The sequence below is a fragment of the Rhinopithecus roxellana genome, chromosome 9, assembly GCF_007565055.1.
Source record: "Rhinopithecus roxellana isolate Shanxi Qingling chromosome 9, ASM756505v1, whole genome shotgun sequence".
In the NCBI taxonomy this organism is placed as follows: Eukaryota; Metazoa; Chordata; class Mammalia; order Primates; family Cercopithecidae; genus Rhinopithecus; species Rhinopithecus roxellana.
Genome location: NC_044557.1, coordinates 112,498,542 through 112,521,997, shown reverse-complemented (window position 1 = coordinate 112,521,997; position 23,456 = coordinate 112,498,542). Strand labels below are relative to the sequence as shown.

Here is a 23,456-nt window from a genome sequence, read left to right as displayed (position 1 = left end):
GTTGATGCCCACTGGAGGGTTGACAGGTTGGGGTATTTCTTTTTTGTCATACCCTGTAATGTATTTTGTAATGTAATTTTGATCCCTTATAGAAAGAAAACTGAGCATCTTGAAAGTAATTATATTTAGAAATTAATGCCTGGCACATAGTTGTTGAATAAATGGCTGGCAAATGATTTTATTAACGAGTCCATAATCTGCCTACCTAGAATGAGCTGGTGCAGGAAATTTTCCTACATTAGGAACTAATTCTCAAATGCTAAGGTTACTAAGGACAGTGACATTTATTCATTATTTATTTATTTGAGACAGGGTCTCACTCTGTCAACCAGGATGGAGTGCAGGGGCATGAATATGGCTTATTGAAGCCTCAACCTCCTGGGCTCAAACGATCCTCCTGCCTCAGCCTCCAGAGTAGCTGAAACCAACCATGCCCAATTAATTAATTAATTAATTTTTTTTGTAGAGGTAGGGTCTTATTGTGTTGCCCAGGCTGGTCTCAAACTCCTGGGCTCAAGCCATTCTCCTGCCTTGGCCTCCCAAAGTGCTGGGATTACAAGTGTGAGTTACCATGCCTGGCTAATTTTTATACTAAACCAAACTGTAATAAAAACTTCAATTTATGAAAATAAATGAGTCATGCTTATTAAATTTTAGCAAATTGAATTTTGAATCTTATTTTAATTCACCTTATTTTCTTACTGCTCTATAGAGTACAGAGTCCAAAGAGAATTATTTCTTGACGACTGAATCTTTCAGTGACTTAGGGTCAAATTATAAATCATAAACTGTAGTAAACTAGTTTCTAGAGGACTAGGCTGAATGCAGAGGCGCCCAGATCAGTTAGTTTCCTTGCTGTGTCTCTGATAGCCTGTCATTGCTGGCTTGGCTTCTTGTACCCAAATGGTACTACAAGTCTGGGTATATAACTGAAGGCCCCAGACAGATGTGGTTGGCCAATCTTTTGCTTCTTCTGGTCTCCTCTCTACTCTCCAAAAAAAAAACTATGATTTAAAAAAATCCAAAACTTTCTCATATACTTGAGGTGGCATGATATTGATAGAATAGACATACAGATAAACAGAATAATGTCCAGAAATAGATATACACATATAAGGTCAAATAATTTTAACAGAGGTGCCAATGTAATTCAATGAGAAATGGTTAATCTTTTCAACAAATGGTGTTGAATGATTTTCATTAAAAATTAAAAACCCGGCCGGGTACGGTGGCTCAAGCCTGTAATCCCAGCACTTTGGGAGGCCGAGGCAGGTGGATCACGAGGTCAGGAGATCGAGACCATCCTGGCTGACACGATGAAACCCCGTCTCTAATAAAAAAAATACAAAAAATTAGTCAGGCGCAGTGGCAGGCGCCTGTAGTCCCAGCTACTCTGGAGGCTGAGGCAGGAGAATGGCGTGAAGCCAGGAGATGGAGCGTGCAGTGAGCCGAGATCGCGCCACCGCACTCAGTCTGGGCGACAGAGCAAGACTCCGTCTCAAAAAAAAAAAAAAAAAAAGTGAAAAAAAACCAAAACAAAACCCACCTTCATCTTACACAAGAAAGTCAATGTGGATCTAACACTTAAGTGAGAGCTAAAACTATACAACTGGAAGAATACACAGGAGAAAATCTTTCTGCCTTTGAGTTAGGCAAAGATTTCTTAGCTAGGACACAAAAAGCATGAACCATTAAAGTAAAAACAAGGTAAACTGGACTTCATCAAAATGAAATCTGTTCTTCAAAAGACATTGCTAAGCAAATAAAAAGACAAGCCACAGAATGGGAAAAAATATTTTAAGAGACATATCCAATAAAGGATGTGTATCTAAATGTACAGATTCTTTTAACTCAATAATAGTAAGACAGTAACAGCAACAGCAAATGTGGGCAAGAAATTTGGACAGACATCTCAACAAGGAAGATAGAAAGATGGCAAATAAGCATAGGAAAGATGTTCAATATCATTAGTCATTAGAGAAATAAATCAAAACCCATGAGAAACTACTGCACACATACTAGAATGGCTAAAATGAAAAAAGGCCAAAAATACCAGATGCTGGTGAAGATGTGGAGCAAACAAAACAAGGTGTTGCCAGTGGAAATGCAAAATCATGCAGCCACTATGGAAAAGTTTGGCAGTTTCTTAAAAAGGTAAACATATATTAATACTACCATCATACAGCCCAGGAACCCTACCACCAGATCTTTATGCAAGATAAATGAAAACATGTGACTATAAAAAAGGATCCATATGTGGTTATAGCAGCTTTATTCATAATAGCCCCAAACCAGAAATAATGCAAATATCCATCAAGTGGTAAACTGATAAACAAGTTTTGGTACGTCTATAAAATGGAATAAACAAGTATCAGCAATAAACAAGTATCAACGACTGACAGCATGCAAGCATGAGGGAATCTCAACAGCATTATGCTAAGCTAAAGACACAAAGGAAGGCCGGGTGTGGTGGCTCACGCCTGTAATCCCAGCACTTAGGGAGGCTGAGGTGGGCAGATCACTAGGTCAGGAGATTGAGACTATCCTGGCTAACAAGGTGAAACCCCGTCTCTACTAAAAAATACAAAAAATTAGCCTGGCGAGGTGGCGGGCACCTGTAGTCCCAGCTACTTGGGAGGCTGAGGCAGGAGAATGGCGTGAACCCGAGAGGCGGAGGTTGCAGTGAGTGGAGATCATGCCACTGCACTCCAGCCTGGGAGACAGGGCGAGACTCCGTCTCAAAAAAAAAAACAAAAAACAAAAAAGACACAAAGGAGTATATATTGTAGGATTTCATTTGTATGACATTCTGGAGATGAAAGAACTGTAACACTAGAAATCAGATGAGCAGTTGTGAAGACCTGGGGTTGGCGGGTAGACAATTGACTATAAAGAGGCAGGAGGAATTCTGGGGTGACAGAAATGTCCTATTACTTGATTGTGGCACTGGTTACATGGCTGTATAAATTTGCCAAAATTCTGGATGCTTTAAAAAAGCGAACTTCACCATAGGTTAATTATACCTCAATAAACTTGACTTTGAAAAGTAGCTCTTTCAATCTAAAGCATGAACCAGGCATAATTAATCATTCTCTCCTCCATATGCCAGGTCTAAGGCTCACCCTCAATTCTGCAGCTTAAGTGGAAGTAGAGGCAATAGTGACAGAAGATGGAAGCAAAATGGCATTAAGTAGTAGGAACAGAAAATGAGAGGCAGAAAGAAGGCAAGGATACTAAAATGTGTGTAAGGGGAATGTGCCAGTTAAGATCCACAGAAGAGAACGTAATCATTTTAATTTCAAGGAATTTATCTTACAGATATTTTCAACAAGCCCAACATGGCTTTGTATTTGCTATATTTACTGCTATAATTGCAAAAGCTAGAGACAACTGACATTCATCCATTAGTAAGGAGATAGCCACCTTCATTACAGATGTTCAAGGTATATGCAGGGGTTAAAAAAGACTGAAACAACAGCACTAGGGCTGTCCATAAAAAGACTGAAGGATACTCACGGCATTTTGTTGAATTAAAAAAACCAAGTGGCAGAATGGCACATACAGTGATCCTGTTAGAAAACAACAAAATGATGCATGCATGTTTACACAGGAAAGGTCTGAAAGGTGCATGCCAGGTGTTAAGTGCTTGCACAGAGAGAGCTGCAGAGAGGAGGGTGTGGCTGGATGACACCTATGTGGAATGGAAGGAAGATAGATTCCACATTTCCACTTTTAAATTCTATACAGTTCTGTGTTTTTCAATAGATACATTTTATGTAAGAAAAATGAGTAAAAATAGAGGGCCACACAGGCCACAGCCATTAGGTTATGCACAGAGAAGGAAAAACTTCAGAGGTTGTGCTGCCATCTTCTGGAACAAACAAGAATGTACAGGAACAGAAACATGATGGAAGAACGTCAAGGGATAGTTACCGCAGTGAAAAACTACGGCAGGGAAAAAAACATTTTGAAGCCAAGCTTTTGATTTCACCATTAATGAAAACAAATGGGAAAACAACAACAATAACAACAACAACAAAAAACCAAGAATGACCAAATACAGAAAGTATTAATGTTTTACAAATCTTGTACAAATGAGACCTGGTAGATAAAACTGCATCTAACTTGCTTTGATTGTTCGTATCTGTTCTTTTTAGGAAAAATGCCTATTGGTTATTGACAAATGCCAAGAAAATGTTTATAATGAAACATTTTGAAACTAAAGATGTGTTTACATTTTTAACTGCTGCTAGAAAAAGAGAACATTTCACATTTGAAAAACCATGCCCAAATCACAGATTGGAAATGTTTCCCTCATTGTCATTAGCACTTTTTGAGAAATAAAACAAAGCATGCGAAATTTTAAAAATTACAATACAATTGAGATCATATATCATCATAGAAAATAGGGAGTGAAATAATAATAGTTGTTAGTCTTCATATTAGACAAGGTAGAAATGCAAAACAATTTTATTAGATTTCTGAAAGTTTTCTTTTCAAATCATTAAAACAAAAAAGCTTCAGAGAAGCTAATTCATTCATTTTCTTGGGTGGGGGGAGTGGTGAACTTGTTTTTAGTGGTAGTGATTTGCCAACACCACCAAACTAGAAATGGAAAAAAAGAGTCTATAAATAATTTACATGTAAAGATAAAAGAATTTTTAAAACAATCCACCCTTGAGCAGAAGAAATTGGGGATCACTTTGAGTGTTAATGTAAAATACATTAGTCTTTAGCAGCGGGAGTTCCAGACCTGCCGGTGCCAAGAAGGTAACAAATAGTCTCTATGTAAGAAGGGGGAAATGGGTGCCCAGCGGGAGCTTTCTTCCCTGCTGTGTTATTTATAGAGAGCTCTATTTGTTAACATGTTTCTGCTATCATGGAGAGGGGGAGTTTAATGATTTAAAGGATTTCAAAGACAATTGTTTAATGATATAATGATTTATGTGCATTCATAAATTCCAGATATATGGCAATTTAGTTTTTCAAACTGCTATCACCGAAACAGCCATAGGAGATGTTGCAAAAGCTAGAGAAACCAAGTCAAGTGCCAGATATTACAAAAGAAAAAGAACGGCTGGAAAACTCCGTGTTAAAAAATCAGTGACCTACCACCACACTTAGTGTTAGTAAACTAACTTTCTCAGTGAGTTTTTGGTTTTCAAAACTTTTAATGGAAAATCGTGAATTAAGTCCTAAACTGCCTGTGACTAATTAGAATAAATTGAGAGCCCAGTCTTCAACTGAGCTGCTATATTTTCACTAACAAAAACAAAAAAACAAAAAAACAAAAAGCAAAAACAATCCTCTCTCACACACACACAAAACATACAGGAATCTTGTTTGAAGGGATGAATAGTTTCATATCAGAGTTATTTCTAAATTATATATTCATTTATAGTGATGAATTTTTAAGATTGTGGTTATTGAAAGAATTTTCTGAAATTTCTTGTTTAGGATTTAAACTATTAAAATAAAAATCTCATTTGGGACAGATAAAACAAGCCATCAAAGCTTCTCTTAAATTTAACCAAAAGGAAAACAAGTTTTGTAATTTCAACTTTTGTCAGTTAAAATTCATAGCCAGGTTTTTTTTTTTTTTTTTTTTCTATTTAAAGAAAAATACATATCTCACCCACTTTAAGTCTTAAAGTTTATATTTCCTTCCATTTTAATAAAGTTCCATTAATTCTATCAATTTGTCTTTTGTGGGGGAAAATCAAAAACAAAAACAAAAAACAAACCTCTTATCCAGATAAAATTAGCCAATTCTAAAAGATGCTTCTAACAACAGAGTCTAAAACTTCAGTGGTAAATATGTACTTAAAAATATATATACTAAAAAAAGTCTAAAAATTGAGAGATGTCTTGTTGGGCCTAAAAATAACCCCTTTAGCAAAATAGTAATAAAGCATTTACTCTCTGAGGAAAGAAGAATATATTTAATAGAATGTTTTCTATCTGAATGGTGAAGAAACTTATTTATTTCTACATAAAAGTAGGTTCAACTCAAATGAGTTTATTAGCAACTTTTGAAACACCGAGGTTGAACAGAGGATGGGAACTAGACAGATCATTTCAGCATAGATGGTTACTTTCCATCTTGCCACAGACTCTGCAGGAAATGTCAATTACTGCTTTTTTTCTCCATTATGCTCAATCCTTTCCAAGGCATTCAAAGAGCTCTCTCCCTTCCCATTAAGAGAGGATCTTCTCCGGTAGCCTTTGAACTGGGAAGTGGCTTTAGTATTTGCAAGTGTAGATATACAAAAGCTCTTCCTCCTCTTACCAGGTTCATCAGAAGAACCAGCAGCAGGGCCCTGGCTGTTTTCTTGATCTGAGACGGGAGGTGCCATCTGTGGTTTTTGTCTGGAGGACACAGTTTCTTTTCTGGGAGACATACTTTCAAATCCACTGCTGTCAAATGTACATATTGTTCTTCTTTTGGCTTTTTGGGAAGTGGAAGGAAGTGGAAGTGAAATCCATACAAGCCCTTCATTTTCCAAATCTTTCTGTAGCCTTGTGCTACGTCGCACTTTGGTTTCACTATTTCTCCTCCGAAAGGTTTGCTCAATGGCATCAGACAAATCTTTAAACAGTTCAGAATTTTCTAAACTAATTTCTACAGAGCTGCCCACATTGGAGGAGGGTGTGTGATTTCCCTTTTTTTCCAAATGTAAACTTTGACCATCAGAATAATACATGGAGCGTCTTCTATCTTTCCTGTCTCTGCAACTCTTAACACTGCTACTTTCCATGGGTTTTCTTTCCAAATCTTCACTTTGGCTTTTAGATTCTTTCATATTTTCAATTAAGACATCTCCTAAGCCATGACAGTCTTTTTGTGAGTTAGGCATTAAACGACTGCATTGCAGTTTTCCTTCTGCAGCTACTAAGAAGTCATCCTTTCTTTCACGCTTCATGTTTAGATCTGGTGAAATTTTCAAGATTTGACAGAGGTTTTCTGCATTTTCACCACCACCAGCAAATTCTTGACTCTGCTGCAGGGTCAGAGCAGGTTTGGGACTATCTAATGCCACACGTTCTTCAGGTACAGAAGCACAAGAAGCAGGACTGTCAGCTCCAGCTTCTGGTTCATTTTCACTTTCTGACTTATTTTTTGCTTTTGGAATATTTTTATTTTCATTAATGTTCATTATATTTGTATTTGGATCTTCATCAGAAGTAGCATAGACAACCGATGAGGAATTTTTCATATAAGAGCAAAATTCAGACACATCATATTTATCAAAGCCTTGATGCATATGCAAATCTGGGTCGTGAGGAAAAAGATCCTTTCTTTTCACTGGATTTTTAGGAGCCTTCACTTCTTCCAGTTTGCCATTTGAGTTGAAATAACCTATGGGCATGTAAATAGGTTTCAATCAAATTAAAAAGTAACAATGGGAATGAACTTTACATTTATTACATAATCAGGTGCCCTGTTTTGTTTTTGTGTTTTAAGCATTCACAAGACCCACAAATGTTACACTGTACTTGCCCATCTGTCATCCTCCTCCTCCTCTCCTAGTTCTCCCATGATCCACAGGTTAAAAAAATAGGTATTCAACGCATGAATTAATAAAGCATATAAAACTAAAACCATGAAAATGAGAACGGCATCTGAAACTGCTTCCTGCATTCTAACACCCTTCCCATGCTACAGGGTCCATTAGCATGAGGCAGCGACATTTCTCATTTCCCTGAAAATGAATGACTGCAAATGGGCAACATTATGCTTCTGAAACTTTCTACCAAGGTATCCTCCGAAACAGGGGAGGGAAAATTTGGAATTCTGGGGGTATTTGAGGACTTACGAGCTAAAACAGCATGCCTGAAGACACTCAGGTCTCATGCCCTTGGTTAAAAATTACAATAAAGTGCACTGTATTCTCAAGCAGAACCATGTTTGTTTCAATATTATAAAAATCAACCCTTAATTCCTCAGCATTTGACTAAATATCCTCTAGGAAGATACACATGGGCAGCCTTTCATGTGTTTCTGGCACATCAGAGGTGGAAAAACCATCATCAAATTGGTAAGTAACACAGCCCACATGAGTTCAGGCTTTATGAGTTCTAAATCTTAGAACAATTAGATGCAATCTTTGTTACCTCAGATGATGTTTTTCAGTGGCCAGTCAAATGAATAAAGTGTTTTAAACAAAATAAAAACTAAAAGATTTATAAACCATAAGGTGAGCCACAAGTCTAAAAAATCAATGTTTCCATTTAAAAATATATCCATGACTAAGGTACTTAAAATTATGTCACTTAAAGCTAGAGATTAAACAGATCAGTGTCCACTCAATGCCAACCAATGTTAGTTGGGTTCTTTAGACAGCTTTAAAAATTGATATTTATGGCCGGGCACAGTGACTCACACCTGTAATCCCAGCACTTTGGGAGGCCGAGGCAGGGAGATTACCTGAGGTCAGGAGTTTGAGATCAGCTTAGCCAACAATGTGAAACCCTGTCTCTACTAAAAATACAAAATTAGCCAGGCGTGGTGGTACGTGCTTGTAGTCCCAGTTACCTGGGAGGCTGAGGTAGGAGAATTGCTGGAACCCAGGAGGTGGAGGTTGCAGTGAGCCAACACTGAGCCACTGTACTCCAGCCTGGGCGACAGAGTGAGACACCATCTCAAAAAACAAACAAACAAACAAACAAACAAACAAACAAACTAACAAAAAGATATGTATTTCGCATAAAATCCAACATACTAGAGAAGGAAGGTAAAGGAGATATAGTGAGACAGGAAAGGAGAAAGAGATAAAGGAAGGAAGGAGCTGAATTGCTTTAAATCCATGTAGCAGGTGATACCACTAGTTACAGATAAAAAATGCTTTAGGTATTTTTAAAAATAAATTCTCTAATAGGATGCAAGATGGAACATTTTACTACAATCACTGTTCCAAAATCTTTTGAAAAACTCCTGTTAGAACCAGAGATGTAATGAAAATAAGACTTAGTTTCCACTCTCAAGGAGACTGAAGTTTTAGGGAACAGGGGAACACCGAAAATAGATCATCATAAAACCAGGCGATGGAAGTATGTCGCAGAGTATTCCTGGAAAAACAGACAGTACAGCAAAATCTTGGAAGATAAGCAACATTAGGTCAGATTAAAAAGAGGTAGAGTGGCGGATGCCCTGTCGCAACACAGCCTGTGAGAAAGCATGGCAGGAGAAGAGTGTGTGCCAGGACATGTGCGACAGAGGGGTGGCTGTTTATTTAAACTCCTGTGCTACCCTAATGTTAAGCAGGACACAGAAGCCAAGAGTCTATGGTGGCATGTACCTCATTCATCCTCAAGTCTATTATTAGTCTTGTATGGTATTCTGCAAATAGGAGGCAGGCTACAAATATCTGATGATTGACAAAGGTAGCCATTTAAAAAATGATTCTATACAAATCAATACACCAAGTGGACACACATTGTTTTTCAGGCAAGATGGCGTGGCTCATGTCTGTAATCTCAGTACTTTGGGAGGCTGAGGCAAGAAGACTGCTTGAGCCCAGGAGTTCGAGACCAGCCTGGGCAACACAGGGACACCCGATCTCTACTAAAAATTAAAAAAAAAAAAAAAAAAAAAAAAAAAATCCTTATTATTTTCATCAAGATCCAGTCCATTTAAAATTTGGGCATTAGAAACCAGAAACAATTCCATTTTTTATCTACTCCATATATCAACTGACTTGATAATAAAATAACTTTCAAGGTAATCAAGCTCAATTTATATGTACTATTTTTAGAAAACGCTCAGTAGTGCCAACTCTAACAAAACATCGTTGCCCTTAACTCATATAAGGTATACATATTACTGAACCATAACCTCGTTCGCATTTTCTGTCCCTTTTTTTTTAAAGACAGGGTCTTGCTAGGCTGCCCAGGCTGGCCTCAAACTCCTGAGCTCAGGCAATCCTTCCGCCTTAGGCTCCCAAATGGTTGGGATCACAGGCAGGTGCCCCAGCCCTCGTTCACTGCATCAAGCTCTCGTTCACTTTCAACGACAGACTACACCACCAAATGGAATTTATTTTCACATAATGCTTTAAAAAGCAAAAGGAAATAGGATGCACAGAAATTATTACTGATATTATAAGCAAAATCTTGTGTCTCAGTTTTCCTGGGGAAAGGATCCAGAATTTCCATCAGATTCTGAAAAGGGTCTAAGCCACCTACAAGTTACAAGTGACTCTTTCCTCCACTTGAAATGCTCATGGTAATGTAAGGAAACGTTGCTTTTTAAATTTATGTACTCTTTACATAGTGAATGGGAAAAAAGTGAAAAAAGTAAAATAGCAACAAAGAAGGTGACGAGAAAAGATAAAATATAACTACCAGGAAAAGGTGAGGATACCTGAACCCAGTCTTCGGATGCTTGGAACTGAAGGTGTCATCTCAGAGACTTCAGGCAGCTCGGGAATAGGACTGAGGAGGGGCTTCTTAGAAGCAATGTCTCTTTCCCCATATAAAGATTTCTGAACACTTTTCTTTCCCTTTCTTTTCTTCTTTCTGCAACTTTTTAAAACCTGAGAAAATGCATTAAAATATTGCAATTGAGAAAGATGTAGTACCATGTAAAATTTTGACCCTTTAGTTATTATTATTATTATTATTATTATTATTATTATTTTTGAGACAAGGTCTTACTCTGTCATCCAGGCTGGAGTGCAGTGGCACCATCTCGGCTCACTGCAACTTCTGGCCCCCTGCTCAATCAATCCTCCCATCAGCCTCCCAAGTAGCTGGGACCACAGGTGCACACCACCACGACCGGCTTTTTATTTTGTATTTTTGGTAGAGATGGGGTCTCACCATGTTGCCCATGCTTGCCTCAAATTCCTGAGCTCAAGCGATCCTCCTGTCTTGGCCTCCCAAAGTGCTGGGATTACAAGTGTGAGCCATAAGCCCCAGCCTGACCCTTCAACTTCTATAATATCTCTAATTATTGTTTACACAGTGCTTTATTGAATAGATCACTTTCATATTTCATTTAAAATTGTAAGCATCTAAATCAAGGGTAGGAAGTCAGGTAACTTCCACAAAGTCAAATAAACTATAAAGCAGGATTCAGTTTCTAAATTGTATGGTAGCTTTCTACATTTCCACAAGGCACTTGCCAAAACAAGGGCTGGATAAGTGAAAAAATATATGAGATGCTTTAGAACCAACTACATGGATGTGATGTCATGAGATATCTGTAAGAAGCACATAGTTATGATGACTCAGGATTAACCAAGTGTGAGTTACATACTGTAAGCTATGGGAGACGCTTTATGTTCCTAGGTCTGGATGAAGAAACAGTAGGTGTGTATGTAAAATATGAAGAAAACACAAAGCTAGCTGAATCTGCAGATTCAAACAACAGATGACTTAATCAAGATTCGGTCAAAACAAAATGGATTTTAACAAGCACAAGCAGAAGATGGAAGACAAAGGTCTGACATTAATTGATGGAAAATGTAGGTTTCCATAAAAATTAGAAGTTGCTTAATATATCCAGAATGGAGTATTACATTCAATTATCAGCGCCATATCAGTAACTAAGAAATAATGTTTTATGTTTTTAAAAAAGTTTCATATGGAAGACTTCGGGGAAATGCTGAAATACTAGAAAGACAGTCTGTTATGGGCAAAAGGAATGAGACATATTCAATGTGATAATGTTGAAGAAAACCAGAATTTAGGGACAACACAAAACATATTAACAACACAGGCCAGGCATGGTGGCTCACGCCTGTAATCCCAGCACTTTGGGAGGCCGAGGTGGGCAGATCATGAGGTCAGGAGATCTAGACCATCCTGGCCAACATGGTGAAAACTGTCTCTACTAAAAATACAAAAATTAACTGGGCACGGTGGTGCACATCTGTAGTCCCAGCTACTCAGGAGGCTGAGGCAGAAGAACTGCTTGAACCTGGCAGGTAGAGGTTGCAGTGACCCGAGACTGCGCCACTGCACTCCAGCCTGGCGACAGAGCAAAACTTCAACTCAAAAAAAAAAAAAAAAAATACATCCAGAAAGTGGAATTCATTCACACATTTATTGAGACTGCTATGTGCCAGGTAATAACTTGCCAGCTGTGGGACCTAGAAGCAAAGAGGATGTGTTCTTCAAGGAGCTGCTGGTGTAAAGGAAAGGAGTTACCATGCACACGCACCATCGCACCATGATAGGCTATGTGAACTGAGAAGATGGGTACCCAGCCTGCAGGAGGTGTTCAAGATCGGCTCCACGGAAAATGTAATGTCTAAGTCAAATCTCAAACAAGCAAGGGCTGTTTTGGCCTATTATGGGGGCGATGCAGAAATGCTTTTCAAAGAAGGGAATGCCACGTGCCTGAACTCAAAGTGAGACAGCACAGCACAGGTGCAGGGCTGCATGCAGCAAGACATGGCCCCTGGATCCATGCAGGAGTGGCAGGAGCAGAGCCCTTGTCACAGTGACTTGAATGAAAGCAATGAGGGCTCACTGCATGGTGACTTCGGGAGTGTCAACGTTTGATCTTAAATTTAAGAAAGGTCATTTGGGTGACAGCACAGAATATTTAGGTGAAACTAATGGTGAGATTCAAGAGTACAGAAATGGCACAAAACTATGTGCTCCTTGAGAAATCTATAGATATCCTGTGAAAACAAAACATTCCACAGAAAAATAATTTTAGAACTGTACAAGATGAATGTTCCTCCTGGTGATTTACAGTGTACATTTAACATGAAATTCTCTGAGAAGTCCGCAGTATAAATAATCTCTATACACATTAGGAAAGTGCTGGGTTAAATATTTTTCCAGTAAATTTTTTTTTCATGGAACATCTGTTGACATTCCGTGGAACAGTTGGGGAAATGCTGGCTTGGTCAATGAACCTGAAAGCCAAGAGAAAAGAAAAATCTTAACTTGAGGCTCACAGATTAAGTTGGAAAAAAAAAAAAAGAAAAAAAATTGGCCTCTGGTGGCAGACACTTTTTGGGTTAAAGTCCTGACTCTGTTACTTAACTGCTTTATAACCCTGGGCAAGTCAACTTTCTGTACCTCATTCTCCTCCTCTGCAAAACAGGAGTCACAACAGCACACCCCACATAAAGCTGAGGTAAGTATTAAATGAGCTGACATGTGATACAGCTGGTTAATGTAGGGCCTGACCCATGGTAAAAGCTACTTGTTCTTTCAAATTCTTTTCCATTACTTGAGAGTGTATACGAGGAAAAATATCAACACACTTTTTTTTTTTTTTTTAGGCCAGGTGTGGTGGCACACCCACGTAGTCCTAGCTCCTCAGGAAGCTAAAGCAGGAGGACTGCTTGAACACAGGAGGTTGAGGCTGCAGCTGAGTTATGATCGCACCATTGCACTCCAGCCTGGGCAACACAGTGACTCTTTTTAAAAAACAGAAAAAAAAATTTTAATTGACAAAAATTGAATATACGTATGGCATACAACATCATGTTTCAATATATGTATGCATTGTGGAATGATTAAGTCAAGCTAATGAACATATTGATTACCTCATATACTTTTATTTTTTAATATTAAATTATGCTATTAATATTACTATAGGGCATAGACCCAGTGTGGTCAGTTAACACACTGTGGGCAATGCCACCAGATTATAACACCAGATTAGCTTCTGATATATGGGTTAAAAAAAAAAAAAGATCCCCTCTTCTCATGATTTTGGAAATCATGTCCCTGGATCTACAATAGTGCCAAGCACACAGTGGCTACTCCACAAATATGAATGAATGAATGAATGGTCAAAGAAGTACAGTTAAGCTTACATAAAATTTGCTCAATGTGATTGAAAGACTAAATTTCTGTTTTTTCATGGTCATGGGCCAACAAAAGTATATTACCACCATTTCCCTCCCCTAAAAAACAACAATTAAAGCACCTCAGGTCTGTCTGTCCTGAAAACATATCTGGTAGAGCTGATCTTAGTCATGAGAAGATTTCATCAGCAAAGGCCAGAAACTTACCAAAATCTGAATTTACTACAGTACAAAAGCCTTGCTGATAGTGTAATAATGAAGAAGTTGTATATGGTTGGAACCCCCGGGGAAAGCCATTTGATCAAGAAATGGTTACGGTGGATTATGGCTTAGAAAAGCCAAAGAACAACTGAAGGGACTGTCCCTAAAGCAATTATATTTACTCCAAAATCACTGATTCCTCTTCTCACACAGTGAAGGAGGTCAGGAAGCAGAAGTAAATGTTTATCTTTTGTCTTATTTGCATAATTAAGACTTCGTTAAATTATTTTCAGAGAATAGCTTTAAAATTATTTAAAAATAATTCAGGCTGGCCCGGTGGCTCATGCCCTTAATCCCAACACTTTGGGAGGCCGAGGTGGATGGACTGCTTGAGCTCAGGAATTCAAGACCAGCCTGGGCAACATGATGAAATCTCATCTCTACCAAAAATACAAAAATTAGCTGGGTGTGGTGGTGGGCCCTGCACTCCCAGCTACTAGTGAAGCTTGAGGCAGGAGAATCACTTGAGCCTGGGAGGTGGAGGCGGCAGCGAGCTGAGATTGAGCCATTGCACTCCACATGGGTGACAGAGAAAGACTCCGTCTCCAAAAACAAAAATTCATGGACATGGCAACAAATCACACCATATAGGAAAGCTTACGGTGATCAAGCACACGCTTGCCTGCCCCTGGTGCTTACTTATCTGCTGGGTCCAGTTTTAGCTCTTGCAGTTAACTCCCTCTTTCTAATAAAGGGCTCATACTGCTATATTTTTAACTTTGTCTAATGGAAAATTTCAAACACCCAAAAAGTACAGAGAATAGTTTACTGAACCCTATGTACCCATCAGCTAACTTCAACAATTACTAGCATATAGAAATCATGATTCACTTTTATTCCCCTAACCCCAGATGAGTTCAAAGCAAATCCCAGATGTTACACATCATTTCATCAGAAAATCCTGCAGTGTCTTGAAGAGTTAAAGGTTCTTTTTCTTTTAGAGACAATTGCAAATATGGTTCAACAATAAAAAGAACTACTGATACACATAATAAGCTGGACAAATCTCCAGAGAATTATGCTGAGTGAAAAAGCCAGTCCCAGATTTACACAGTACATGATTCCATTAGGGTAAGCTTTTCGAAATGACAAAACTGTAGGAATGGAGAAAGATTAGTGGTTGCCAGAGGATGAGGCGGGGTTATGGGTAGGAAGTGGATGTAGCTACAAAGGGCCATGGGAGAGCTCTCTGGATCTTGGCTGTATCAATATCTTGGCTGTGACACTGAACTATGGTTTTGCAAGATGTCACAACTGGGGGAAACTAGCTAGGTAAAGGGCACTTGGGATCTCTCTGCCTTACTTCTTAGAACAGTGTGTATACACAATGATTGCAAAATTTAAAATGTATGCAGGGGACAGAGGCTCATGTCTGTAATCCCAGCACTTTGGAAGGCCTGTGGGGAGCAGACCACCTGAGGTCAGGGTTTGAGACCCGCTAGGCCAACATGATGAAACCCCGTCTTTACTAAAAATACAAAAATTAGCTGAGCATGGCGGTGCACACCTGTAGTACCAACTACTTGGGAGGCTGAGGCAGGAGAATCACTTGAACCTGGGAAGAGGAGGTTGCAGTGAGCCAAGATCATGCCACTGCACTCCAGCCTGGGCGACAGAGCGAGACTCTGTCAAAACAAAACAAAACAAAATGTAATTCAACAAAACACAAAAACCATGATGGCAATTTTCCCTAGTTATCTCCTCAAAGTTCAAATTTCTCCCTTGGCCCATAATTTTTTTTATTTTTTATTTCCTAAAACAATTGTTCTAATCAGGATCCCAATAAGATCTCCACACGTACCATTTGATTAATGTCTTTTAGTCTCTTTTATACTATGGTTCCTTCTTTTACTTCCCTTGACATTTATTTGGTGAGTAAATTGAGGCATCTTTCCTATAGAATTAGCCAAGTCCTAGATTTGGCTCACTACGGTCAGTGTGTCTATGTTCCTCCATGTCCTATAAATTGGCAATTAGATCTAGAAGCTTGATTAGATTCAGTTTTGATGGACAAATCTGAATACGATTGTATAACCAACAGATTAAAACTTGCCTATAATATGGTGGAGATGTTTTGACATATGTATACATTAGGACATGATTAAACTAACATCTCCACCACTTCACATAATTATTTTATGGTAAGAACACTTACAATGTCATCTCTTAGCAATTTTCACATATACATTATTATTTCCTAGTCACCATGCTGTATAATAGATCTCCAGACCTTACTCATCTTGTCTAACTGAAACTTTGTACCCTTGAACCAACATCTCCTCATCCTCCACCACTCAACCCACTAGCCCCCCTGACAACCACCATTCTATTCTTAGCTTCTGTAAGTTTTTTGTTTGTTTGTTTAAAGATTCCACATGTGAGATCTTCTTGTCTCTCTGTGCCTGGGCTATTTTACTTAACATAATGTCTTTCTATGCTGTCAAAACGACAGGATTTCTTTAAGGCTGAACAGCATTTTGTTGTGTGTGTACACACATATTTTTTCTTTATTCATTCATCTGTTAATGGACACTTAGGCTGAATCCGTAACTTGGTTATCGTTCTTTGATAAACTGATTTCATTTCCTTTGGATACATACCCAGAAGTGGGATTTGTTGGATCATATGGTAGTTCTATTTTTAACTTTTTGAGGAGCCCCCATACTGTTTCCCATAATGTCTTGTGAAAATGGATTATTTGGAGTTACCGGGTCATAAACAACTGGAATCCAGAGACCAGGGGAAAAAAAGCACTTGAGATATGTAAGACTAAATTTAACTACCACCATCACTCACCAATCAGAGTTTACCAGCTCCCCAAAACTTTGTGTAGGGCCAGTGAGTTTTCTTTCTAAATAATATGTAACATTTCTTTCTACTCAAAACCCCAACTTTCTTTGTTCTTACGACATATCAAAGACCACCTCAGTCTGTGTATATGCCCCAAACTGCAATTACATTTTCCCAAATAAAACATTTTGTTTAGAGATTCAGTTCTATATTTTTAGTTGACTTTGTCGATCAAAACAGGCTGCAGCAATTTACATTCTTACCAACAGTGAACAAAGGGTTCCCTCTTCTCCATATCCTTTCCAATGCTTGTAATCTTTCATCTGTTTGATAATAGCTAGTGATTTTAATTTGCATTTCCTGTGGTTTTAATTTGCATTTCCCTGATGATTAGTGATGTTAGCCATTTGCATGTCTTTTGAGAAATGTCTATTCTGGACCTTTGCCCATTTTTCAATTGATGTGTTCTTGTTATTGAGCTGTTTGAGCTTCTTACATATTTTGGCTATAAACCCCTTATCAGATGTATGGTATGTAGTTGTAATATCTTCTCCCATTCTATACGGTGTTTCTTTCCTCTGTTGATTGTTACTATGATGTCACATCAGCCTTTTATCAAATGTTTTAGCAGCTTTGTTGAGCATTTCTTTTTTTTATTAGCTGGAATTCTTCTATAAACAACTTTTCCCTCATCAACTATTTGTTTACCTGATATAGAGCTCAAATTTTATCTTCCTGTTATCAGAAAAATGAGTGGGTATCCTAGCAAGGTTCTAAAGTGTCCATTACTTAAAAAAAGTAATAAACTTATACATTATTTCATGATTGTACTACTTCAATGCTTTGCAATGCTGATGGTCATATTTGGTCAGTGGAAGCCCCTTGAAGATGGTTTTGTGTCTGTTAACACGACACCAGTAGTTTTATTTAGCATCCTTCCTTGTACTCTGGTACAGAACCAGCCAGGCTCACTTTTTAAATTTGTTGTTGTAAATCTGACAGCAGCCATTTCACCAATGGACGCTAATCCCTTTTAACTGGTATATCTAATGACAATCTATGCACCAGGGATGCTCATGAATTTAAAGCTTTATCAATGGAGAGAGCTGGACAATTCCTTTAAATGGAAAATAAAATGAGTTTCTACTCTTATTTCCAATTCAAATTTAGTCTTACAAAGTTTTAAATTTCTTGGATTTAAAAATTTATCTTTTGTCTCTTAGTGAATGATTCTTTATGACAGGAAAAATTGCTTATTTGCTTTATTCTAAATTGAGTGCTTCTTGTGAGTGTTTCATACTGTTTATAATTTCTTTGCAGTTATTTTTGTCCTTAAGAGTTATTCCCCTTATAGGGCCAGGTGCGGTGGCTCACGCCTGTAATCCTAGCAGTTTGGGAGGCTGAGGCGGGCGGATCATGAGGTCAGGAGATCAAGATCATCCTGGCTAACATGGTGAAACCCAGTCTCTACTAAAAAATACAAAAAAAAAAAAAAAAAAAAAAATTAGTTGGGCATGGCGGCAGGCACCTGTAGACCCAGCTACTTGGGAGGCTGAGGCAGGAGAATGGCATGAACCTGGGAGGCAGAGCTTGCATTGAGCTGAGATCACGCCACTGCACTTGAGCCTGAGTGACAGAGCGAGACTCCATCTCAAAAAAAAAAAAAAGACTTATCCCCCTTATATTCAAATTTCTAGGTTTGAAAAAATTCTTAATGAGGTTAAGCCACCGATTTGACATAGTAAGATTACTTTGTCAAATTTTGTTTTCGCTTTTTAGAGATTGCTGTCTTTCTCCTGGCTTTAATTTTGTTTCATAGTCAGGCAAAACATTTAAATGGTCCCACAATCAAAACTAAAAAACAGTACACACTTAATGAAGTCTAGCTTGTATTCACATTCTCTCCTGTCTCCTCCCTTCTCCCTATAGCCAGTTTTTAATTTTTCTTTGGCTTATTCTTCAACTTAAAAACCAAAACTGTATGTGTGTGTATATACATATACCATTATTATTTTTTAATGGTCTCTACTTTCTTAGACGAAAGGTAATGTATTAGTTTGTAAGGCTACTATAATAAAATGTCATAGACTATGTAGTTCAAACAGCAGAAATTAATTTTCTCCCAGGTCTGGAGGCTGGCAGTGTTAAGATCAGGGTGTTGGCAGGGCTGGTGTCTCTTGGGGCCTCTCTCCTTGGCCTTCAGATGGCCACCCTGTGGCTGTGTCCTCACATGGTCATTTTCTATGCGCACGCGTCCCTGGTGTCCCTTTGTGGATCCAAATTTCCTCTTCTTACAAGAACACCAGTCAGAGTGGATTAGGACTCACGCTGTTGATCTCATTTTAACTTAATAACTATTTTAAAGACCAAATCTCCAAATACAGTCACATTCTGAGATCCTGGGAGTTAGGACTTCAATATATAAATTTGGGAGGGGACACAATTCAGTCCATAACCGGTAGTTGATCACATATATTATTTTATAACATGCTTTTTTCATTTTAACAGTAAACACAGTCATCCTGCAGTATCTTTACGGGAATTGGTTCTAGAACCTCCTGTGGATATCAAAAATCTGCAGATACTCAAGTCCCTGACATAAAATGGCACAGTATTTGCATAGAGCCTATGCAAACTTCCTTTCACAGCATTATACTGTAAAAATACAGCATAAATATGCTTTAAAGCATCTCTAGATGACTTAACACCGAATACAATATAAATACCACATAGTTAATATGCTATATTTTAAAATTTGTATTTTTAAAATTGTTGTATTGTTATCGGATTTTTCTGAGTATTTTCTTTTTTAAAAAATAATATATTAAAAACATACAGATGGGGTTGTACTATGTTGATCAGGCTGGTCTCGCACTCCTGGTCTCAAGCAGTCCTCCAATCTCAGCCTCCCAATCTCAGCTGAGATTACAGGTGTGAGTCACCTCGCCTAGCCCTGAATGTTTTTGATTCAACCAACCACGGATGCTGGACCACAGTATATAAAGGGCCATCTGTTTCCCCTTGGCATCACTACATAGAAGTGTATGGAAGTTCTCTTCACAGCTTTCTACAGTTGCCTAATACTCACTTTATGGAAACACCACAGTTTTTTCAACAAGTCTCATATCGATGAGCATATGGTTTGCTTTTAGTCTTTTCCTTTACAAAGAATGCTGCAATAAATAAACACATATTTTTGTATTTTCATCAGTGGATCTTTGAGATAGATTTCTAGAAATAGGCCTATTGGGTCAAAGGATAAATAATATTTGATTTGGCCAGATACTGCCAAATACTCCTCCACAGAGGTCTGCTTTAACAGAAAATGTATGAGTGTACGTTTTTGCCCCATAGCCTCACCACGTGAGTGTGCTGTCAACTTTCAGATTTTTGGTAATCTAAAAGGTGAGAAACGCATCTCAATGCATGTTAGAGATGCAGTTCTCTTACGATGAGGAAGTCTGAACATTTCCTTCCTATGTTGAAGGTCATTTTCATTTCAGTTTTGTAAATGTTTTGTTATCTTTTGAAGACTGTTCCTTTCTAGGTAACTTAGAAGCTCTTTAACTATTAGTGACATTAATCCTTGGTGTCTGATATGAGTTGCAAATACTTTTCCCAAGTTTGTCCTTTGTCTTTTAAATTTTCTTATGGGGATTTTTTTCCTTATGTATACTCCATGATGTATGGTTCAAAAGATATCAAATTCACCAATCCTTTGCCTTCACTGTTTCTGCTTTTTGAGTCACACTTTGGGAACTTTCTCTATTTCTGGTTTATAAAGGAATTTACTCTTGAGGATTCTAACGCTGCTTCTGGTTAAGAAGTGGCGTTTAATCTAATTTTAGTTATCTGTCAATGCCTTGCTATGAAAGATAAAAAAAACTGCTCACTTAAAACCAAACCTGCCTCTTTTCTATGTTAATTTTGGTTCTTCTGTTGGTAAACATTGAACTTTTACATTTCTATTTCTTTTCATTAAAATTTAAAATATACATCTTGAATGTTTCATGATAATGATGATAATGGCCACAAAGCTTACTATGGTCAGGCGCTTTTCTAAGAGTTGCGCATGCATGAATTCATTAAGATTCACAAACTTCTAACATCCATTTCCACCACTGTGTTACAAACAAACAAAACAGGAGTCTAGACTTTTACCCAGCATTGCACTGGAGGGAGGAGTGAATGCAGGATTTAAACCCAGGGGTCTGGTCGAGAGTCTGCACTCTTGCCAGCAACACCATTAGCCCCCTTGTTTCTACCTTTTTAACTCACTTTTCACCTTCTGCTATTAACTACATTTTCCTGTTATTATTGGATTGTTAACACTTACATCGTCCTGCACAACAAAAAGCTTCGTCCTTAGTTGAAAACAAACAGCATCTATATTATGATGACTGTGCAAACACCTTTCATGGCTCTGCCAAGCACAGCTTTCATATTCCTTTCTTCTCCTCTGGGACCCTTGAGGGAGATGATTCCTAGCACCATAAAATCTACTTCTCCTTATTCTGCATTATTGCTTGAAATCATAGTAATGTTTGCTTCATATTTACTCTGAAACTTTTACATAGACTTTTATTTGAAATGGTATATAATTACCATTTTTTTTTTTGTATGTGACGTAACTTTCATTCTTTCAATCACAGGTCTTTTCTGTTTTTTTCCTCCAGCACCTTCTCCCTGCTCAAATTTGGACTGGTTGCTCTTCTGGGCTGGCTGAACAGCTATAACCAGCGATTTCCCTTTGATCACGCTCTTGTATTGTTAGATCCATCGTGTCCTGAATTCTTAAGCTTAGTTCCTCATTTTGCTAGAGTTTCTCCTCCAGTAGCATCCAAAGAAAAATAACTTTATGGCTGGGCATGCTGGCTCAAGCCTGTAATCCCAGCACTTTGGAACGCTGGGGTGAGAGAAGTGATTGAGCCCAGAAGAGTTTGAGACCAGCCTGGGCAACAAGGTGAGGCCAACCCCCACACCCCCCACCACGCTACAAGAACCTAAAACAAAATTAGCCAGCCGGGCGTGGTGGCTCAAGCCTGTAATCCCAGCACTCTGGGAGGCTGAGGAGGGCAGATCACGAGGTCAGGAGCTCGAGACCAGCCTGGCCAACATAGTGAAACCTCGTCTCTACTAAAAATACAAAAATTAGCCAGGCATGGTGGCATGCACCTGTAGTCCCAGCTAATTGGGAGGCTGAGGCAGGAGAATCGCTTGAACCCAGGAGGTGGAGGTTGTGGTGAGCCAAGATCATGCCACCGCACTCCAGCCTGGGGCAACGGAGTGAGACTTCATCTCAAAAACAAAATAAAACAAAACAAAACTAGCCAAGCGTGGTGGTGTGCACCTGTAGTCCCAGCTATTCATGAGGCTGAGGTGGGAGGATCACTTGAGCCCCGGAGGTCAAGCATGCAGTGAGCAGTGAGCAGTGACTGCAGCACTGCAGTCCAGCCTGGGTGAGAGTGAGACCTTCTCTCAAAATAAAAAGAAAAGAAAAAAGAAACACTCAAATGTCTTTTATTTTTTCCTTCACACTTAATTGAGACTTTGGCTTGGTATAGAATACTCAGTTAAAATTAAGTTTTCTTCTAAGCTTTAAATGAACTCTTGTGAGATTTTGCGGCTTTCAGGCTATTGTTAGACTTGATGCCACTCTGGTTCTTATGTCTCTGTAGGAAAAGTCCACTTTCCTCCTTATCCTTATTGTTCAGTTTCACAGTTACAGGCCTACCCCCCGCCCTTCTTCATTGTACCAGGCATTCAGTGGGTGCTTTTAACTTGAAGACTCCTTTCTTCAGTTCTAGGAAATCGTCTTCTTTTATTTAGATAATTTCTTCCATTCTATTTTTGGGAAATATTCTTCTTTTATTTGGATAACTTCTCCCATTCTCTTTTATCCTTCTTCTTCCTAACAGTCCTACAGATGTCTCCTAGATTCTCTTGTTTCCAGTCTTTCTTTTGCTCTACCTTCTGGGCGACTTCCCTTAACTTTAATTCTTTTGTCCAACTACTAAATTTTATGTTTTTGCAATTCCTTTTTCATAGCATCTCCTTACTTTCATGCAAATGATATTTTCTTAAATTGGAGTACATATTTATGTATATAAAATTTCCTTCTATTCCTTGAATAACCTGTTTCTCTGAGGTCAGTTTTTAACCTTATTAACATTAGTCTTTTCTCTTTCATGCTATCTGTTCTATTCAATTGTCTGTTTCTTATTTAAGATTGGGTAAGTTGGTATAGGTTTACTTGCTTTCCAGCTCAGTCTATTTCCTGCATGAAAATCCTACCTAGGAACTCTGTGTGGGGCAGGGTGGGGCAGAATGCTGGAGTGTCAACTGTCAGGATTTGCATCAGGGCAGGAGCTGGCTGTCAAGATTGTGGGACTTTCCAAATGCCAGAATGAGGGCTTTAATCTAGATGACAACATCTGTTCTGAGCATCAGGGTGGGAGGGGGCTGGCATGCCAACTGGTGCAAACTGTCCCAAATATAGGACTTCAATTCATCTCTCTGTTTTTCAGTACCACCTCTCACACTCACCATCCATCGTACCTGCCAATTCTGGGCCAGGGTCTCTTGGGATTCCCATGAACAGGCCGGCTCCCGGCTCCCTCTCTAGTTCCC

The 23,456-nt window shown here is 38.6% G+C and overlaps 1 protein-coding gene across 3 annotated transcripts in view; it reads right to left on the bottom strand.

Annotated features, from left to right (window-relative positions):
* Nucleotides 1-5,969: 5,969 nt before the first annotated feature.
* Nucleotides 5,970-23,456, bottom strand: part of CDCA2 (cell division cycle associated 2) — a 50,777-nt gene continuing 33,290 nt past the window's right edge. For 2 of the 3 annotated variants that reach the window (XM_030938214.1, XM_030938215.1), the window contains exons 14-15: nucleotides 10,364-10,535; nucleotides 5,970-7,360 (exon numbers count right to left, since the gene is read on the bottom strand). In XM_030938214.1, coding sequence (XP_030794074.1) covers nucleotides 6,132-7,360; nucleotides 10,364-10,535 — 1,401 coding nt within the window. In that variant the 3' untranslated portion in view covers nucleotides 5,970-6,131. The remainder of the gene's footprint in view (nucleotides 7,361-10,363; nucleotides 10,536-23,456) is intronic. The other variant, XM_010378147.2, reaches the window with a different exon arrangement.